General features: G+C 37.4%; 1 protein-coding gene across 1 annotated transcript in view; it reads left to right on the top strand.

Moving 5' to 3' along the window:
- LOC127983557 (neurexin-3b-beta) overlaps positions 1-22,525 on the top strand; it is a 72,816-nt gene that overhangs the window by 25,747 nt on the left and 24,544 nt on the right. The window contains exons 3-5 of the mRNA XM_052585745.1: positions 7,078-7,249; positions 15,066-15,155; positions 16,178-16,488. Coding sequence (XP_052441705.1) covers positions 7,078-7,249; positions 15,066-15,155; positions 16,178-16,488 — 573 coding nt within the window. The remainder of the gene's footprint in view (positions 1-7,077; positions 7,250-15,065; positions 15,156-16,177; positions 16,489-22,525) is intronic.

Here is a 22,525-nt window from a genome sequence, read left to right as displayed (position 1 = left end):
CTTTAGGGAATATTTATACAAATAAATGCAGGATGATTGTCATGTATTATAGGAATTTTATTCCTGTACTGTACCTTATTTATAAATGTTTCAACTGACAGCATTAGAGCTCAACCCATATTACAATTCTGTACAGTACAAACCAGATTCCAAAAAAGTTGGTACACTTTACAAATTGTGAATAAAAACATAATGCAATGATGTGGAAGTTTCAAATTTCAATATTTTATTCAGAATACAACATAGATGACATATCAAATGTATAATTTTGAGAGAAATCAATTAATTGATTTTAAATTTCATGGCATCAACACGTCTCAAAAACGTTGGAACAAGGCCATGTTTACCACTGTGTGGCATCCCCTCTTCTTTTTATAACAGTGTCTGGGGACTGAGGAGACAAGTTGCTAAAGTTTTGGAATAGGAATGTTGTCCCATTATTGTCTAATACAGGCTTGTAGTTACTCAACCGTCTTAAGTTTTCTTTGTCGCATCTTCCTCTTTATGATGCGCCAAATGTTTTCTATGGGTGAAAGATCTGGACTGCAGGCTGGCCATTTCAGTTCCCGGATCCTTCTAACCTTTCCAGATGTGTAAGCTGCCATGCCACACGCACTCATGCAACCCCACACCATCAGAGATGCAGGCTTCTGAACTGAGCGCTGATAACAACTTGGGTTGTCCTTGTCCTCTTTAGTCTGGATGACATGGCGTCCCAGTTTTCCAAAAAGAACTTCAAATTTTTCGTCTGACCACAGAACAGTTTTCAACTTTGCCACAGTCCATTTTAAATGAGTCTTGGCCCAGAAAAAAAATGCCTGTGCTTCTTTATCATGTTTAAATATGGTTTCTTTTTTGACCTATATGACCTACAGTATTTGACCATTGAGTTTTAACCAGCAACGGCGAACTGTAATTGTGTTCACCGACAATTTTTCTGGAAGTATTCCTGAGCCCATGTTGTGATTTTCATTACAGTAGCATTCCTGTATGTGATGCAGTGCCGTCTAAGGGCCTGTAGATCATGGGCATCCAGTATGGTTTTCCATCCTTGACCCTTACGCACAGAGATTGTTCCACATTCTCTGAATCTTTGGATGATATTATGCACTGTAGATGATGATAACTTCAAACTGCAATTGCAATTTTTCTTTGAGAAACTCTTTTCTGATATTGCTCCATTATTTTTCGCCACAGCATTGGGGGAATTGGTGATCCTCTGCCCATCTTGACTTCTGAGAGACACTGCCATTCTGAGAGGCTCTTTTTATACCCAATCATGTTACCAATTGACCTAATAAGTTGCAAATTGGTCCTCCAGCTGTTACTTATATGTACATTTAACTTTTCCGGACTCTTATTGCAACCTGTTCCAACTTTTTTGGAATGTGTAGCTGTCACAAAATCCAAAATGAGCCAATATTTGGCATGACATTTCAAAATGTCTCACTTTCCACATTTGATATGTTCTCTATATTCTATTGTGAATAAAATGTACGTTTATGAGTTTGTAAATTATCCCATTTCTTTTTTACTCACAATTTGTACAATGTCCCAACTTTTTTGGAATCGGGTTTGTAGATTTATATGCCATATAATAACATACCGGAATCCATTGTTGGTGTTATCTATCCCTCTGCAATGAGACACATTTATATTTATTTTATATGATTTTGCAAAAGTGTGTCTCTGCTTCAGGCATGTTTCTATTCCATTAAGTCTGTAATATTAATGTTGGAATTACTGTAAGTGTGCAGGAAGGTATTGACAGGGTCATCACTTACTCCAACGATGGGGGCCCTGCAGACTTCCAAATGCTACAAATGTTCCCTGTCATTCTCCAAATATCACAAAATCACTCTAGCATTTCCAGAATTAATGGTGGAATATGCCTGCAGATCTTTGCCCAAACCCAAGCAAGAAGCAATTAATCTCATTCAATCGATTCATCTGCATGTGTCATGATACCTTTTTGATGAGCTCTAACCTAATGCTAAATTGAACTCTTAGGTCATGTACTGTAGATGGCATATGTAAATCCATACACAAGGATTAGATATCTGTTTGATACTGGATGCCCTCATCAAAGGTCGCGTGGTTGTTTGATACTTAAAGCCACAAGTATTTTTGTTCATTTCTGAATCTCCTGAGTAGACATATGAAAGGATACTAGCATTTCCAAAGTGTATATTGTTTACGTGCTCTCAAATAAACTAGATGATAAACTACATTATTAACATTATTTTGATGGTCACTTATACTAGTAGTACAGTAGAAAATTTTGATGATGTGAAACTTCATAATGTTTAAATTGATTAGATATTTAGTCAGGAATTATAGTTTGAAAAATGTGAACATGCTGTTGAAAAATAATACAAGTAGATTAATAAAGATTTACTTATGTTTTTGATCTCTGCTGGATCAACCGCTTCATTCTTTTTTCTGAGGAAATTCAAAACTCAAATCCTGAGGTAATCCTCAGTGCATCTTCTTGGGGTAAATTATTTCTTATTCCTCTCAGTGCAAAGCGAACAGTAAAATGAAAAACAAAAATGTAATAAAATTCTCACTGCTTTGTTTGCTGTGGTATGGGCGTTTACACTTCATTTGGAACATTATAATATCAATTACGCGCTCAGCTGCGTGGGCGTGGCCGCATTAGATATAATGAAGGGAGGCATGAAAGATGGGACATCGCATTGTTTTCATATAGATTATTTTATCACAAAATTTGTTTTTGGTAAGACTGGCTTAGTTTAAAAGTATGTCAAGCTTTCTATAGATATATCTCTCATGTCTCTTTGTTGAGTATTTGCTGAATTACAGTTCATTTTAATGACACGTTTCTAAATGAAGATCACAGCAGACCAAGGCTGCAGACAGTGCACCCTGTTTGTTTTCTTTATTTTTTCTTTATTTAATTTTTTTTACATTATATAATGAATAGCAAGCTAGTGTTAGAGGTATTTTTTGATTGTTAATTGTATAATAAATTAAAAGAAAATAGAATAATAAATGATTATAATGCTAGTGTTTTTTTCCTTTTTTTTATCATTAGAATAGAGAGTGCTAGAGTTAGAGGGTCAAATAAAGATGGAAGATATGTGTTTTTAGCTGATTCTTGAAGTTGGCTTAAGAGTCAGCTGCTCAGATTGAGTTGGCGAGGTCATTCCACCAGTAGGGAACATTTCATTTAAAAGTCCATAAAAGTGATTTTGTGCCTTTAGTGGATGGCACAATAAACTGATGTTCACTTGCAGAACACAAACTTCTATAGGGCACATAAGTCTGAAGAAATGAATTTATGTAAATGGGTGCAGAGTCAGGGGTTGGGGGGGGGGGGGGTGAGGGGTTACTAAGAAACCAGGACTCGATTGCTTTCATTCCAGATCTACTTGCTGAAATATATTGATTACAGATAATTTGCCTATTATAGCATAATGCATTTCTCATTGCTACTTGTCTCTGTTGAAATGAACTTCAGCAAGCAATTTGCATCCATTGTATCTGTGACAGACAGATACAAGTGCTGATTTGTGTATGTTAAGATTTTGTCATTATAAAATAATTTTTTTTAACAAAATGGTTAACTTGTGAAGCTGACTTCTATTCCTAGATTGATACAGGGATCACCAGATTGTACTAAAACACATGCAACGCATTTGGTGCAAAATGATTCCGTGTAAATACAAACCTACAGGGACAGTTTGAAAGCTGTTCTTTGCACTACACTTTTATACTAATTGTTTATACTAATGATGGTTGCATATGGTTTAGTCCCTTGCCAAGAGATCAAGATTCTGCGTGCAGTGATAGAGGCTTTCTGGGAGAGATTTGATGCCTGGGGCTGACTTTTTGTTGGAGCCATTGATCGGAGGGACAGAACTGGATTGTGTAGCTTATTACTGGTGTCAGCGAACATTACACGTGGGAGAGATCGAGCCCTTCTTCATCATCGCAGGGCCCTGCTGCAACTCAAATTACTTTTATCACCCTTGGCTACGCTGGTACCACCCACGGCGGAGAAACACCAGACATTATGCTCTCCATCGCAGTGAAATTCTGCAATAACCTTCTAAATGTTTGCCACCATCTGTGAGACATCAGGTATTATATCAGAGAAAGTGCAACATTCAACAAGCATCAATCTTGTGTGCTGTTTCCTTTCTAATGAAAAAAGCAATATAGTGTGGCTGTCTTAGTGTGCTATATCTTGAATATCGCAATTGATATGGACTATAATAGCATGTAACAATAGTGAGTCATTATTGTTATCATCATTGTGAATGTTTTTTTTTTTTTTCTTTAGAATACAATTTACCTTTACCAGCCCATTCTCTGAAAACACAATGTAATGTTGGCCAATGCAGTGTAATTGAAAATGTCAGTCAAACCAGCCTGGATATGCAAGTAGGGAACCAAGCAGGACTCCAGCTCTGTACTAAAACTTGCATTCTGTTTACAGAGTGAGTGATTTGGAAAACAACTAATGCAGCAACTCCATGTCACACAATTGTGCTCCTGGAGGATTTGACTTAGGGCTGATTTCAGTAGAGTTTGGCATTAGCATGTTGCTCGTACATAGTACATAGCATTATTGGGAATCAATTTATTATTTTACACTCTACACCCTTGTTAATCAGTTATCATTTCTTACTGATTTTATGAATAAATTGTGGGTAGGGTTAGGTTTAGGGGAAGGGATTGGGTTAAGTCTATATTTTTGGACAATAATGTTGATCCAGAATCAACTGAAGATGTTGATCCGGGAACATGTCTTACTTGACAAAATCACGGCAACCCTAAGGAGGCAGCAAAAGTTAATTTGTAACATTTTCGCTTAGAATGCATTAATGAGGACTTAAAATGCTGCCTCTGTAGTTATCTCTCTAGGTTTTAGAACTGAACATATGTTGCTTGTGGTAGAGAGCTGGTGAGCTAGAAAGAAATGATTCAGAGAAATCTGTAAAGTCTCCTGACTCACTCCCATTTGTTATAATTTCAACCCTCACAATGGAAAATGTCTAAAATAAGATACTAAGATATCTAATAATCAGATGGTACTGCCCAACCAGCCATTACTTTACAGGAGTTTGCAGATCTCAAGTTGTGCCAGGCATAGTATAGCTGGAATCAGAAAGCTTAAACAGAATCTTAGATCAGCTTGCTGTGCACTGCACTGCTTTTCTTGGCTCTAATGGAGAGCACAAACAGTGCATATTAAAGGGGTCATATTATGCAATTTCTATTGTTCCTTTTCTTTAGTGTGTTATGTAGCTATTTTTGCATGTATAAGATCTGCAGAGTTACAAAGTTCAAAGTCTCCCACAAAATGATTTATTCCAGGATAAGGTTGTTCCAGACCCCTAAAACAACTCATTCAAACACACCCCCACATCTCTATGTCACGATGTGGAAATATTTGCGTAATGCTGTACAAATGTTCATGCAAAGAAAGAAAGTGTGGTTTAAGGAAATGCAGTAATGTTGTTGCAGCCATGTCAGGGAGACACTGTGTTTCTATGCGAAAGCAAAAGCACTTTATTTGGCCTTTCAAAAGTAGATGCAATGAGGAATCATTGGTTATTAAGATTTATTTACAACAGATGAGCACAACCCAGATGTTTGAATTTTTGCAAACCATTTTATGGACAGCAGTTTTGTGAACCTAGGAGAGGTTAGCTTTTCAACTTTTTTTCTCACCCTACAAGTCTGTTTCTTAAAAAAAAATAAAAAATTGGTCAGTTACGACTTTCTGGTGCTTATTCTGAATCAGCTACTGTAAGTATGTTTTCTGAATAGTTTAAGTATTTGCTATTGAGTGTTCAAATGCAGAGTTTTGCACTATGTAGAGTATTGGGTTGTGTGTATGTGTGTGTGAGAGAGAGACAGTGTTAATCACAGTCGAGTTAGCTTTCTTAATCACGGCTTGCGTACTGCAAATACATACGAATTGATGGTAATACTAAGGACATTATGTAATGTCTTTATATTTATGTTGAAAGCTGAAGCTTGTGATTATGGAAGGGTGTTACATTTAAATGAAAGCTTAAATAACAAAATAACCACAAAATCTGGGTTGTGCTCATCTGTGCTCAAACAATGCCAAACACAAAATAAAATCCAGTCCTGGTCCTCTCTCATCCTTCACTGTCGCAGGTGGCGCTCATTTTTAAAATCACTCCACGGGCCTCGAATCCGTTCCCATGGCTCTCGGCCCCGCCCCACTCGACAGGCGCATTTTAGAGAGGCGGGGCACAGAGGAACTACAATAATGTAAAGTATTTTAAAAAATAATGTGTGCTTTTTTACTTTAAAGCATGTACAGATATTCTGTTACACCAAATACACAAAATAATGATCTTTAAAATAACATCATATGACCCCTTTAATGTAGCCTTCTCCGGCTTTTGGTCTGTCTTCACAAAATTAACGTTCATCATACACCTCTCATGAAAAATATTCCATGCACCTTCTCATGCACTCATGCAGTTGTCAGTTGCAGTAGTTGTGCTCTCACCAGCAGACCTTAAGTTACGTTCACTGAAAGTAGAGCATGCTGAGAGTCTTGGGAAGCCCTCAGAAAACACTGAGGATCGGTGAAAGTTGGTATGTGTGGTTGCAGATTAATTTATCACACACTTCAGTACAGCACATCCATGTACTTATTTACCTTCCATTTTGTATGAAAAATGGCTTTCTCTGAGCCATGCACTGAGGACAGGTAATTACGCCTTGAAACCCTTTCATGATAGCTATGTAAACATGAACAATGGGACTTAGTTCTCCAACAGAGAGTTATGAAGAGTCCCCAAACAGGAGCCATATGGGATACATATGTGAAAGGTGGAGGAGCATATGTTTGTGAATTTGCAGTATGTCAGTACAAAGCGCATTAGTCAACGTTACGTGGAAGTCCCACATTTCTGTTGGTAGCACATTCTTATCAACTGGATATAAAAATGCAGCAGTCTTGGCATCCACATCAGTTTGTGTGCTCTAATTGGCAGCATCATTGCAGAGGTTTCTGAAAGTTGTGTAGCTCCGCTGAGATTGTTTGTGTTGTTTCTATTCCAGGAAGAAGGAAAGGTGGGGGTAACATTCAACATTGGCACGGTGGACATAAGCGTGAAAGAGATGACTACGGAAGTTAACGATGGAAAATATCATGTTGTGCGCTTCACAAGGAATGGGGGAAACGCCACCTTACAAGTGGACAACTGGCCAATCAACGAGCACTTTCCATCAGGTAATAAACACAGCCTGCTAACTACCCAAAGCAAAGATTCTCAGACAGAAGTGTGTTTTTACTGTTTAAACCCACTGGATATCATATGCTCCCAAGGAAATCATGGGTTGGAAGGCAAGGAACAACATAATTTCCCTGCCCATGTAATTTATAATCTGCATGTTTCAAAGCATGCATTTTTTTTGAATCAGGAACAGGTGTTCATAATTACAACACTGATCTCATTTCTGCTGAGGGAAAGGTGTGGAAGAGAAAGGACACAGCAAAGAAGAAAGCAAATGCCACTTAGTTCTCGATCAACCTGGCTTGCGTTGCTTTCTTAATTGTCCTTAGAAACATCCATATGTGGGAGTAATCAAGCCTGGGCACCTGGCCTGCGCACAATGGCAGGCCAAGCTGTTGCCTTTGTCCCCGCGATTAGCACCATGACATCTGGCCAGCTGCTTTTGAGAGGCTTTGAAAGGCAGAGGGAAGAACGGGGCACAGGTTTAAGGCAGTATTGTGGCAGCTACAGCAGCTGTGGGAAAATGAGCCCCGGACCTCTGTGTATCTATGACTCCCAGACTTAGGAAGCCAGCAATGATGGATGAATATAAATGAGTTCATCAAATGCAGCAGAGGTTTATTATAGAAGCTCAAGCGTTTCCTACACAGAGAAATAGGGCGTGCTGAAATACTTCCCTCAAACGCTATCAAAAAAAAAAAAAACTCAAAAACCCTTCACACTCAATTAATTTGGGTTCTGTGTCCTCCACTTTGATGTCTCTGTTGCTTCGGCGCCCTCCATGGGATATCTGGCCCATGCACTTCTCGTCCAATTAGAAAACAGCTCTCGTCAGGTTTACTTAAGCTGTATTCAACAGCAGGTCTTTCTAAAGTGAGAAAGGCCAACAATCAGGCGAAGGGGACAAGCAGAAGGACATAGGCTAATGCTGTGCTCCCTATTCAAACTAGTTCTGTAAAAAGACACTGAAAAAGAGCCAGAGATAGCATGCCATTTTCCTTACAGACTATTAGCCCACTCAGAGCTAAATACAGTATACGTGTAAAATGTATACATTGAAAAATAAACCTGTGAGGGGAGGTGTATAGTGGCTTCTGTTGAAGCTGTTGCATCACTCAGTTTGAAATTAGTCTCAGAGAAATGATGTAATGATATAATGATGCAGTCTATGTGAAACATTCATTCAGGAGACATTCCTAGTAGCAAATAGCAGTATTTTAAATGAGGAGATATTTTTACACAGATTGCAGGATATCTGCAGAATCGCTGTAAGTCTTGTGTTTTTTATTTGTATCCAGAGTGTAAACCACAAATTTTTCATAACCTTGTTGATATGAGAATGTTTGTAGTGGAAAAGAAGATATCCAACAAAAGATTTGCAAGGATATATTGCCATATTAACATGACTCATCAAACAGAAAAACCTTCTGAAAGACAAATCTGAACAATTGTTTTTTTTCCTTATTCAATTAGTTTACATCTGTCAACATGCATATGTCGTTGTATCTGTGTGTTCCTTCCATCCATAACACATCTACCTTTCTAGTTGCTGTACCTGGCTAGTGTGCTACATTGTTGATCTTATTGTTGATCTTTTTGCTGTATTGTTTGTCTTATTCAGCCTGTATTTATTAAGCAGTTATCCAGTTTATCTAGATATTTATGCCAGAAGAAAAAGAAAAATCTACTTTTGTCACAATAGTAAATACTGAGTGTGCAGTCTATAGCAGGATAAAGTATTCCACACATTCTGTTTGGGTCGTATACTGTTTTAAACGTATATGCCCATTCATGTATTCCATAAATGCAAAAAAATAGCATATTGTGCACAGCATACATACTACAAAATGTTCCTTGTTTGTTTGTTTCTCTTATTAATTCTGGTTAAACATTATAGTACTGCTAAACTCCAGTAGATCCAGTAGTAGGTCATCAAGACCTATTGCTCCCATGAATTCAATCATTATGATATATATTGGCCTCCGTTAAATCTCACATCTTTGCATCAGACAAGTACCCAATATTTAAATACCAATGTATTTTCATAAAATCTTTTGTGTGTGTGTGTAGAGAGAGATCCTTGTCTCCCTTTAGCCATCATTCAGTTGCAAATTTGGAATTCTCTTTCTTTTTCATAGGCATACACACACTGATAATACGCAGTTTGTAATTTGAAAGTTATTGATTTCAGTCCCTGCACCATCTCTTGAGTAATTACAGGCTAGGATTCAAACTCATAGACTGAATAGCACTTGAAGTGCTTCACATCAGTGATGCTCTGCGTTCCTGCCTCACTCAATAAACTGCTATCAGATCCATGCAGCTGTGTTGCCATGGCATGGGATAAGAATTTTGAGGTAGCCATGATTCCTGAGCTTATTCATATTTTTTAACCAAGCCTGAATTGTTGGGGCACACTGAATGGCAGTCAATAAGAAGATGTTTAAAGATATGTAAAGCTATTTGACCAATAAAAAGTTAAGATATTTAAAGTCAAGAAGTGCACAATTAGATTAGGTTAGATTCAACTTTATTGTCATTCTGCAGATTACAAGTACAGAGCTAATGAAATGCAGTTAGCATCTAACCAGAAGTTTAAGAATATAGTGTTTTATATACATTTAAGTGCATAGTAAGTGAAGATGTGATATACATAATGTACAGTGGAGTTGCTATATACAGTATTAAGCAGAGTATGTACAGAATATAAATAGGAGTGCAATGTAGGCATTATATGTACATTATGAACAGCAGCAATGAAGGATTATATATACATTATGAACAGCAGCAGTAAATACAGTTGGATGAGTTTACAATAGTATTGTTAAACAATGTATTCAATGCAAAATAATAGTAGTGCAATGATATTTTTATAGAAATAGTTTACTGTGCTTTGTACTGTAACAACTTTAGACAGTTTACAGTGTAATGGCTTGAACAATGTGCAGTCTGTGCAAAATATGAGTAGTGCAATCCATCTGTGTAAAGTACTGTGACCAGTGCAGTAAGAGAGAAGGTGTAGGTTAGATTGGTGGTGTGGCGTTCAGAAGTGTCACAGCCTCGGGGAAGAAGCTCCTGAGCCTGCTAGTGCAAGAGCAAAGGCTCATGTAAATGCCTGCCAGATTGGAAGGAGGGTGAAAAGTCTATGGTTAGGATGAGAGGCATCCTTGATGATGTGCCTTGCCCTGCCTAGACAGCGCTTATGATAGATGTTCTCAGTGGAAGTTAACTGGGTGCCGGTGATCCATTGAGCAGTTTTCACCACCCGCTGGATTGCTTTGCAGTCAGATGCAGAGCATCATAGTGCAAGGCTAACCAGAGTGACACCAGAGAAATACAGTTTTGTTAGAATATGCAATACTTTTGAGCAGCTGTTAAAGATGCTGTATGTAAGTTTTTTGACTTGTCTAAAGCATAAAATACTGTAATATGTTTACAGATTTAGAAAATATGCTAAGTCCCCATACTTGTTTCTCAGAAAATTGAAAACTACATTTAATCATTATTCAATAATTTGTCAACTGTTGGTTAATTTTGTGACATAGACACTATTATTAAACTGAATGAAATCAAGATTCATTCATGTGACCTAAGAATACTAATGTTCAGCTGGAATTACAAAGTTGAAAGTTTGTCTTAAGTTGATGGGCTCTGGCCATGTTGTGTCTGCTCTGAAGAAAACAGAGAAAAAGATAAATTAAATGTAGCAGCAAGGTCAAGCTCCTCATGGGAAATGTTATGAACCTTTCCATCAGGGTATGTTATTAGTAATTGTTTGGCAATAGATTTAGAAGGTGACGCTACAATTAATGAAGTTAAAGTTAAGTCTGCTTTCTAGAATTAATGTTCCTTAACACTAGAACTACAGGAATTCTATGGTCATTCTGACCATTCATACTAGACTGAACTGTATTCCATTTTTGTCATATAATACATTTGAAGCTTCTTTCGAGCTTTTACAATGATTCATTACAATCATATTTTATGATGCATTCACCCTTGTGTAAGAGCTATGTAGACCACTCTTGATGTGCATATGTCGTTTTATGTCCGCAAAGTTTTTCACTGCAGTGAAAATGTTGTATTTGAAAGTCTAAATGCCCAAAAATATGAGCCAAAGCAGAATATTTCTGTAGATAAAACACTGTTTTCGTCACTGTTCCTAAAACAAAAATATTGGAGGTATCCACCCAGTTTTTTCAGTAAAAGGAATTTTAGCTTAGCAATAGAATATAAAAACAACTAGAACAAAAGTTCTGGACAAAAGGCAACAGTGACGTGCATCTTCAACCTCGGGAAAAAGTGGCAAAAGCAGAAAGTATATGTTGACTGTAATGCGCATGGTCAATTTGACTGTTTTGGCCATTCAGGGTAGAAATACTCAGAACTCTTTTGTGTTTTGTAAGTTAAATAAAGTATCAATGTAATAATAAAATATATAAAAATTTAGGAAAAGTCTGGGTATTATAGTTTAAGGAGTTTTATTTCAAAAGTTACATTTTGCATTTTAGAAATGGTCAGAATGAATACATTGGTAGTTCTAGTGTTAACTCTTCCATTTGTCCAGCAGACTTAATCTCATGGACTAAGTCTAAAACTGAATAGTTATAATGGATGGGTTCTATTCACTTATTCTGGTTGCTTGCTGTTTGCATGATGTTTGTGACTGGAACTGTATAGACAGGTGATAGCAGCAAGGCAATGGTGTGATAATGTAAAACTATTAATTGATGTCCTGCTTAGAGGCAGTCATATGCAGATTTATTGCCCATGTGAAAAAAAAAAAAAAAAAAAAAAAAAAAAAAAAAAATATATATATATATATATATATATATATATATATATATATATATATATATATATATATATATATATATAGCCTTATAGCCAAGGTTAGATTGTGTCCCAATAAGGAACAGAAACTTTTCACTTCTTACCAGTAGACCATGATGAACTGGCAAAATAATTCATTTCGCACATTGTTTGTATGCTTTCAGCATCTGCTGATGGCCCCCTACCGCAAATCTCTAGTGCTGAAAGAGGACATAGTGACACCATGCCAGCATTTGTTTTGATTAAAGCTGTGCCAACTAAAGAGAGTGATTCAGATATTGTTCTAGTGGGAAACCTACACAAATGTGCTGATGGATGGGAGAAACCGACACCATTGGCTTGTTGGACATCTCTCACAGATTAGAGCTCTTCTGTTGCTCTGATATTTTATGGATGAGATAAGACACTCTAGGATTGTGTTGTGAAGTTAAGCAAGTTCATGCAAACCACCAGCAAATAAATAATGACATACATTATTATTATTATTATTACTGAGATATGATCAGGGCAAATGTTCATGAGATTCACTCATAAGGGTGATGCTGATGATAGCCAGGGTATAGAGAATGGGAATCTGTGTCATGGCATGTTGCATTCTGTGTAATGGTTGCCATATTTTAGACATGCTTAGAAGCACATAGTGTAAACATTTAAAAATCACCACAAAATAACCAAACCTTTTTATATAAGTAATTTTCAGAAAACCATTTACAGTCAATTATATTTAATAAAAAAAACTATTATGTCAATCTATTAAGTAAGTTGAAAAAAAAAGTGTTTTGCAAATAATGTACAAATAAATAACTTCACTTGAATGCCTTGAATGAAATTCAAGGTTTCTTACTATTAGAGATTCTTAGTAAGCAGAAGAATGCAGTAAATAAAGAAAATGAATGGGCTCAATCATTCACAGGCAAATCATTGTATTTGTAGTATACTGTATAATAAATCTATAGTCAAAAAGCCACATTTAAGTTTACCTTACCAAATTTTAGTTTAATTTGAAACCTAGTTCAGTAGTGAATGTAGACATTTTATATGATAACTACTCTCACTGAATAATGTTAACATAAAATGATATAAAATGTTTACATTCACTTCAATCTCTTCTCTAACTCCCATTTCCTAAATTCCCACAATGCATTGTGCTGTAACATCAGTTTCCCATTCTCTATAGCCACTGAACGTTATTTGGAGGTTAGATAGCTTTGCAAAGATCATCGTAATATATTCACTTTAACATAAGAAATATCAAGCACTGGCAAAGTGTCTGATGTCTAAAATGAATGTCCAAACCCTCAAGTTCTCCTGGATCTCTCCAGCATGCAGGCCTCCATCCAAAAAGCCACTCCAGCCCCAGGCTTGCATGCGCTGCCCATCAGAATCAAAGGCATCGTCAACCCTGGAAGCTGCTTATTCCCCCCTCTCCCCTTTACCTTGCACACATCCCCCCTGCTTAGCAAGCAGTAACCAGCACACTTTGAAGCCCTTTTTCTGCGTATTTAAAAAGGAAAGCAAAAGAAAAGCACAGCCTTGAATCGCCACCGGCCTCATCCATTTCACATCTCTGTCACTGCAGAACCTTTGTGTTTCCGAATAGCACTCCTATTCTATGCACCTTTTTCTCTTTCTAGTTTTGAAAAGGTACACTGTGACTCAGCGCTCAGTGACTTATTTAGCTAAGTGAGATGTGTGCTGAGTAACTTTGTTCTTTTGAAGTCCTATTTGCATTTTTTGCTCTCAAGCTGTAGGTTTTTTTTTTTTTTTTTTTTTTTTTTTTTTGACTTCTTCTTTTTACCATTACAGGCTCTTCAGAGTACAGCTGTAAAGTATATTTTCTCCCCACTTGATGAACATGGAAATCCATAGGAACTCAAAAATGTAATTCTGTAATCATCTACTTACCCTCCTGTTGAATTTTACTTACCCAGCATGAAGAGTGTTCATGCTGCTCTTTCTCATGCAGTGAAGTGAGTGGGTACAGATGCTGAGTTTGAAAAAACTTTTAAAAAGCACCATAAAAACATAATGATATAGTGCACTATATGACTTGTTCACTGTATTATCATACTTATAATGCAAAGTATAAAAAATAATTAGCTTAATATCCTTTAGTTTGAAAGACAGACATCCCATTTCATTTACTATGACCAACATTCATCTAAATCATGTTCATGTGCTTGAAATATGAAAAGCTTGACCTTTCTTCGATGATCTGGTTACAACTGGTGCTGCTGGATGTGACATACAGTAAATATACCCAAGATTGCAGATGTTAAATCACTCTAACAGCCCTAACACCTCAGTCCAGTCGGAGGAAGAAGTGTAACAAAGTACGAATAATGGCAAAAATATTCAAGCAGCCCAATGCCTCAGAGGGTTTCCAGGGACCCCGCAGCAGCAGGCCTCACACCATGCTGTAATGATCTCATCTGTATGCAGTGTCTTCCTCAAATCGGTGTCATCTCAAGCCTTATTTCCCAGCAGGTTTAGAGCTTCTACATATTATCTCTTTTTATTTCTATCTCTCTCTCTTTCGCATTCACTCACTTTCTCTCTTTCCCTTACATTAATAGTTCATAAAGAGTTCCTTTGCACCTTGAAATGTAAAAGAATATGATATCCAGTGGGAAAACAGTCACACTTCATTTGATTGTTGAGCGGTTGATCACCTGTTACAGACGCTCAGTGGAAATGCAGTTTGAAATGAATTGTTGGCATGTCTCGCTTAAACGGTTGCCTGTATTTTGTCTTAAAGCCTGAATGTGGTGTGTGTGATTCTTGTTGCAATAATTATGTGTTAAACTGTTTATTTAGTTGGCTACTGTTTAATAAACAATGCCTTATAATCTTACAACTGAAGAAAATCTTACAATGAAACCTAAACTGCCTATGATAACAAGACCTAAATCATTTTAAACACGGCTAAACATTCTTAAACAGTGTATAAATGTGCAATGTGTCTTTCAAACTTTAAAGGCAACAGCGACAATGAGCGTTATCAAATGGCTAATAAGAAAATTCCATTCAAATATACCCGGCCGGTCGAAGATTGGCTACATGAGAAAGGTAACCCTCACAAGAACTCAGTGTTTCTTTCGTTGATTTTAATTTGCGTTCATATGCTCCTTGTCATGTCGTTTCGTTAGATTTTTGTCCAACCAGGTCTGATGATTCTTTGCCACTAATTAACCTAAAATGTTCATAATTTACTTCCCTTCCCATTACGTAATATTTTTTTATTTTTTATTTTTTTTTATGTGGATTGTGATCCTCTTTTGTTATTTCCATCAGATCATTGACCAGTTAAAGGGACTGGTAAAAAAGAATAAAACTGCATAAGTACTTAGTAAACCAAATCTCAACAAAAGTCAGGGTGTTTGTTTTTAATTTTCTTTGTAATGATCTTCCATAGTGGTCGAATAATAATAATAATAATAATAAAAACTTTAATACAGTGCGTTTCCAAAGACAACAAATTGGTGGTGAAGTGAAACGCCACTTTGCTGACCAACACATTTTTTAGTTTGAAGCCGGTGATGAAATCGACCAACACCTCTTCAGTTTCATTCAAAAACAGGATGAAAGGGCGGGGTGACCATTTATCAAATTTACCATTAAAGTGCTTTGGATTATTAAATGCGCTTAAAGGTCATTGCCTAAACTACATAAGATGATTATAAAGTCCCTTTAACACAGTCTAAAACCACATTGAAATCCTATTAGTGGTTCCACATGCATGAATCAAAATGATATTCCTTTGAAATGTATGAAATCCATACACTTCCTTGCCCAATGTAATATAAAATTGTAAATGTGTTAAAGTCTTAATTGGCCTGCATTTCTATTTCTAACCATATGAAAAACCATTTGGAATTTTCCCCAAAACATTTGCATGAGAAGCATCTCACAGTGAACATGGCAAAGAAAAAGAAAAAAAACTTAATCATAATTTAGAATTTTTAATACTATGCTTGGATGTTAAAATATAGCCCATTAATGATAACATTAATCAATTAGCTAAATTAAAATATAAATAAATAAATAAAAATCATTCTGATTGTGCCTTCCTTCACTGGTCTTCCCCTCAGGTCGTCAGCTGACCATTTTTAACACTCAAGCCACCATCTCAATAGGCGGTAATGACCGCAAGCAACCATATCAAGGCCAGCTGTCTGGTCTTTATTACAATGGCCTGAAGGTTCTCAACATGGCAGCTGAAGGTCATGCTAACATCAAGATAAATGGCAGTGTGAGACTGGTGGGGGATGTTCCCACCAGCAGAAGTCCCTCACGTAGCACCACCTCCATGCCACCAGAGATGTCCACCACCTTCATCGAGACCACCACCACCCTGTCAACCACCACTACCCGCAAACAGCGCTCACCACCCACCATTCAGGTAAGATCCATTGATTTTCTCCATTAAGTCTCCTGAAACCAAAGATGTAGACAAAAATGTGTGGATGGCCGAATACCCAGTGTAAATATGTGTTTATTCTGCACTTATGTTTTCATGTAAGACATGAGAAGTTAAGAGACCTCATGTCTAAACCCTTGCCATCTGGTTTCTTAGTATTAAAGTTATCAAATTGTCCCATGTTTCCATGTGTTCCCCTTTGCCTTAGCCATGGCAAGAACAATGGAGTTTGCCATTAAAAAGCATCATACCTTATGGGACTAGTGTACCAAAAAGTCAGCATTTATGTGCTCCAAATAAGGGGGAGATTGTCAGTGAAAAGCATCTTATTTAAGTTTGTTCTTCACACAAAGCTAGCATTATCAGGTGGTTTAGAAAATATTGAATATATGCCTCGTGGAGTATCAACTACCAGAATGCTTTCTTTAACACAGTATGGCATGAGGCCAATGAATGTCTGAACACGGTGACCATTTTATTGATGCAAGGGGGGGAAATGAAGCAGCAGTCTTGGTATTAAAGCCATAACTCTCCCTAGGGCACCGCTCACCAACAGGCCAAGAAGACTTATTCTGTCCTCACCTTTAAACAGATCAACCAGCATAATAATAACCTCTGATGTCAGTGCTGACTGCAGCGTGACTTCATCAATGCGTTGACAACCCAACTAATGATAAGAGCCCTCAAACTCACATGCAGACAATTTCAGGACATGAAGTCTCTTTATCCTTGTTGGCCTTTTGGCCATCTATATTTCCAGTAAGACAGGAGCTGAACACAAAATCACATATTCCATGTCTAAACATGATAACCAGTGTTGCCAGATATCGCGAGACAAATAAGCAACCAGGCCTGTGTAAACAAGCCTAAAACAAGCGACTTTTTCTAAGGACACAACCCCCAGGTTCTGGGAAGAGAAAAATAAATAAACTGGATGTATATTGACAATATGTAGCCACAGTTTAAAATCTGTCCCCGCGAATTATAAAAACGTGCACACAGATTGTCAATTTACATCCATGTGGACAGATTGGTAAACTGTGCGCAGTTTTACAAAACTGCACACATGGTACAGTTTATTTATTTTTCCCCCTGAGCTTCAGGACAATGACCACAAGAGGAAGTTAAACCACCTTTTAACATTACAAAACTGATGGGATATCAAATATAGACTGATGTACCCGAGTACTTTATATAAACAGTAAACATCTGATAATTAAAATTTCCACACACAAATAAATATCATCCTGAATTCAAAAATTATTTGTTTATTATTGCATAATAGCAACTCTCCTATAGTCCAGTCAGTCACCATCAGTCGCAACTCGCGCGCATTTATTTAAAGTTTACGTCACTCACTGTCGCCGTTTTCTTAACCAAAAAAAGATTGCCCTGCTCTGCCTCTGATTGGCTAGTACTCATTGCCATCTGGCTCAGAGCCAATTAGAAGCAGGATGTGGGTGTTAAAAAACTCTGCTGTCTCTGTGTGTATGGGGACAGAGAGAACAGGCTAGAACTACGTTTAAATAACATATAGAAAATATCTGCTTGATAACTTATTATGGAGCTGGGAACAAGCCCAAATAAGCAACTACACTTTAGAAACAAGCCCAAAAAACTACCAATATTTGTAAGTGACTTTACAGAAAAACAAGCCCAAAGTCGCGTTTAATAAGCAGACTTGGCAACACTGATGATAAATAGTAGGTCACAGCCCTGAGTGAATGTTACTTATATATTGTGTTAGGTGTTATAAATGTTACCTCACAGCAAAAGGTCCCCAGTTGAGTCATGGCCAACTCAAGAGATCATTCTGTGTGGATTGTGTATGCATGTAGCCCTGTGATGGACAGCCCACCTGTTATGTTTAAAGATGCTGGGATAGAGTCCAGTATTCCTGTGACTAAATGGATGAATGTTAGTGCATGGTTTTGGTCTGTGCTTTTGATGAGCAGTGTTTGGAATAACGGCGTTTAAAAGAACGGCGTTAGGTAACAACGTTATTTTTTCAATAACGGGGTAATCTAACTAATTACTTTTCCCGTCGTTACAACGCCGTTGACGTTGCTGAAAGTTAAATGCGGTGCGTTACTATGCATTGATTTAATAAACTATGCAATCCGAACGCTACCCTGGCTCACACAGCAAGTGAGCAGGTGGGTTAATAACGAGATAAGCGATTATGATTGGCTAAGGCAGAGTCACGTGTTTTATGGTAGCCAATCAGAGCCAGTGTTTTTACACACATGCCGGCACATGCGGCAGCGCCAGCGGCGCCAAACACACACACACACACGCAACAGCTACACAAAGATTTGCAGCAGCAGCAGAAATGGCGAGTCAGGAGCAATCCGATGAAAAGTTGGCATTTTCAAGGTGGAGATACAAGCACTACTTCAAATTCATTGTGGTCAAAGGCAAGAACGTGCATGTAATGTGTACATGTAATGCGTGACGCGCATCTACAAAGCTAGTGGCCAAAAACACTTTTCTTACAAAGATAATACTTGAAGTGCAGGATAAAACTCTTGCTGTCTGTTGACGTGCAATAAATATCGAAAGTTGTGTACGAACACCTGTCTGTTCTACTCATTTCAACTGACTTGTGAAAACTGAAAGAAAAAAAAAAAATTCTCTGACATATAGCAACATATATTTGTTTATTTTTTTTTACAATAACGCAAATAGTTACTTTCCCTGGTAACGAGTTACTTTTATTATAGAGTAATTCAGTTACTAACTCTTACTTTTTGAAACAAGTAGTGAGTAACTATAACTAATTGCTTTTTTAAAGTAACGTTCCCAACAGTGTTGATGAGTAAGGTATACTCCTGAATTATTTTTGTTGGGCCTGAAATAACATCAAAATTAAGTGATGTAGGATTAGGTTGAAGGCTAAGGACTGTACCATTCTGATCAACCAATCATTACCCTTTGATTTTTATCAATCGTTGCCCCTTGAGTTAGTTGGGGTTAGGTTAGGGTTAGGAAAATGTATTCCCTACAATATTATGGTCAATGGAAGTTCTATAGAGCACTCATGAAAGCAAATTAATCTGTTATGCATAATAAAAGAGATTCAATGAAACAAATCTCTCATTTTATGAGAACTATATATTTTTCTGCTTTGATTTGTACATTTTGTAAGACACTCTTACATTAATAGCAAAATTAGAGATTCAGGTTATGACCACAGCATTTTTAATAAATTGTATTTAATAAATACTTCTACAGGAATGTCCCCACTCCAGCAAGATCTCCATTTTGGACTTGTTGTAAGTGTATTTTTTTCTAAGACAAGTTCTCCCAGATCAATTTCTAGGCCCTCAGGCAGTTTGATTCATGCTTTGCCCACAAATTAATTTTCCATAGGTCTCACTTTTAGTGTTCCCTTGCTGCATGTCAGCATAGACAGAAAGAGAAATACCTGTAAAAGCTGACAGGTTTTCCAACCCCTGAAGGTCCCAGAATGTGACCAATGTTGGGCTGTTCTGAGTGGTTTGTGGTCTAGTGGCTACACTTGTAAGGTGCTATTTGGCACAGTCCTCTGACTACCCACCCTTGCAGGTCACCCCAGGGTCCGAGAAATAAGAGGTGTATGATCATATTAGCAGATCCAGAAAGGGACAGTAGTGCAATTTCACGCTTAATTAAAGGGTAAGTTCACCCAAATAGCAAAATTATGTCATTAATAACTTACCCTCATGTTGTTCCAAACCAGTAAGACCTCCGTTTATCTTTGGAACACAGTTTAAGATATTTTAGATTTAGTCCTAGAGCTCTCAGTCCCTCCATTGAAGCTCTGTGAATGGTATACTGTCCATGTCCAGAAAGGTAAGAAAAACATAATCAAAGTAGTCCATGTGACATCAGAGGGTCAGTTTGAATTTTTCCATGCATCAAAAATACATTTTGGTCCAAAAATAGCAAAAACTACGACTTCATTCTGCATTGTCTTCTCTTCTGTGTCTGTTGTGAGAGAAAATTCAAAACAAAGCAGTTTTTGAAATCTGGTTTGAATCATTCGATGTAACTGGATCTTTTTGAACCAGTTCACCAAATCGAACTGAATTGTTTTAAATGGTTCGCTTCTCCAATACGCATAAATCCACAAATGACTTAAGCTGTTAACTTTTTTAATGTGGCTTCCTCTGAGTTCAAACAAACCAATATCCCGGAGTAATTCATGTACTCAAACAATACACTAACTGAACTGCTGGGAAGAGAGAACTGAAGATGAACACCGAGCCAAGCCAGATATCGAATAACAGATTGAATCATTCTAGAGTCAAGAACCGTTTCTGTCAGACGCGTCCAATTCGAGAACCGAGGAGCTGATGATACTGCGCATGTGTGATTCAGTGTGAAGCAGACTGACACACAGAGCGTCTGAACCGAACTGATTCGTGATTGATTCTGAACTGATTCTGTGCTTTCTGTGTTATGAACGCGGGTAAACAGAAGGCTTGAATAAAGGGCAATCATCGCAAATGACGTCATTAGCACAAAAGAACCAGTGAACCGTTTTCTTCAACCGGTTTATTGAATCGAACTGTCCGAAAGAAGTACTGGTGAACCGAAAACCGATGCAACCGGTTCTTGACCCTTGAACAATTCAATCTATTGTTCATTATCTGGCTCGGCTCGGTGTTCATCTTCAGTTCTCTCTTCACAGCAGTGTGTACTGTTTGAGTAAATGAATTACTCCGGGATATTGGTTTGTTTGAACTCAGAGGGAGTGTCAGCCACATTAAAAAAGTTAACAGCTTAAGTCATTTGTGGATTAATGCATATTGCAGACGCAAACCATTTAAAAGGAATCAGTTCAATTTGGTGAACTGGTTCAAAAAGATCCGGTTACATCGAATCAGATTTTTCAGATGTGAAAAATGCAGTTTTACAAATGCTAGAAAAGTGGCTTTCTAAGGAAAGATTGCTAACAAATACCACACCTAGGTTCCTAACTGATAACAAAGAATTGACAGAGCAGCCATGTAATAATATTAAAAACTCCATAATCATCGGGAAGAAGGAGGCGGGAACCGGCGCACAATCAAACATCATTTTAATATTCAAAATAAACACAAAACAGCGCACCGGCCCCTCACGGACGACTGTTGCACTCAAATAAAAAGCAAAACATAAAATAAGGCCCAGGCCTGGTCCTCTCTCATCCTTCACTATCGTCGCTCCAGTTTTATATCCTTCCATCTCCTACGTGGGACTCGAGACCCTCCTTGTTCTCACGTCTCTGGGCCCCGCCCCACTCGCCACAAGCCATCAAGTCATTTTTTGGGCTGCTCTCTTCAGGTTGCAAATATGCTCAATATTCCATGGTGTCAGACTGGTTTCCTTTACCTTCCTTTAGTGTAAATGAACAACTGTATTTAAAATGCTAGAAAAGAGAGAGTCCATAGTTTCTGTTACATCGTCAAGTTGTTCTGAGGTTTTGGATATGCTAAGGAATTTGGATACATCAGTAAGATAACTTAAAAACCAGTCTTTTGTAGTAGAAGTGATGGTTCTACTATACTTGTAACGAAGTAGAATTTACAATTTTGGCTATATGAAGTTTGCACAAAACTAAATAATGATCTGAGATACCATTACTTCGCTGCATAATTTCAACACCATCAACATCAATTCCATGTGACAGTATTAAATCTAGAGTATGATTTCGACAATGAGTTGGTCCTGAAACGTGTTGTCTAACCCCAAAAGAGTTCAGAATGTCTATAAATGCTGATCCCAATGCATCTTTTTAATTATCAGCATGGATATTAAAATCACCAACTATTAAAACTTTATCTGCAGCCAGAACTACCTCGGATGTAAAATCACCAAACTCATTAATAAAGTATGTATGGTGCCCTGGTGGCCTGTATACAGTAGCCAGTACAAACATAACAGGGGATTTATCATTAACATTTGTTTCTCTGGATAATGTTATATGATGCACCATTACTTCAAATGAGTTATACTTGAAGCCTGCCCTCTGAGAAATCCTGAAAACATTGTT

Source organism: Carassius gibelio, chromosome B20 (assembly GCF_023724105.1).
Source record: "Carassius gibelio isolate Cgi1373 ecotype wild population from Czech Republic chromosome B20, carGib1.2-hapl.c, whole genome shotgun sequence".
Taxonomy (NCBI): Eukaryota; Metazoa; Chordata; class Actinopteri; order Cypriniformes; family Cyprinidae; genus Carassius; species Carassius gibelio.
This window is presented reverse-complemented; position numbering and strand designations above follow the sequence as displayed.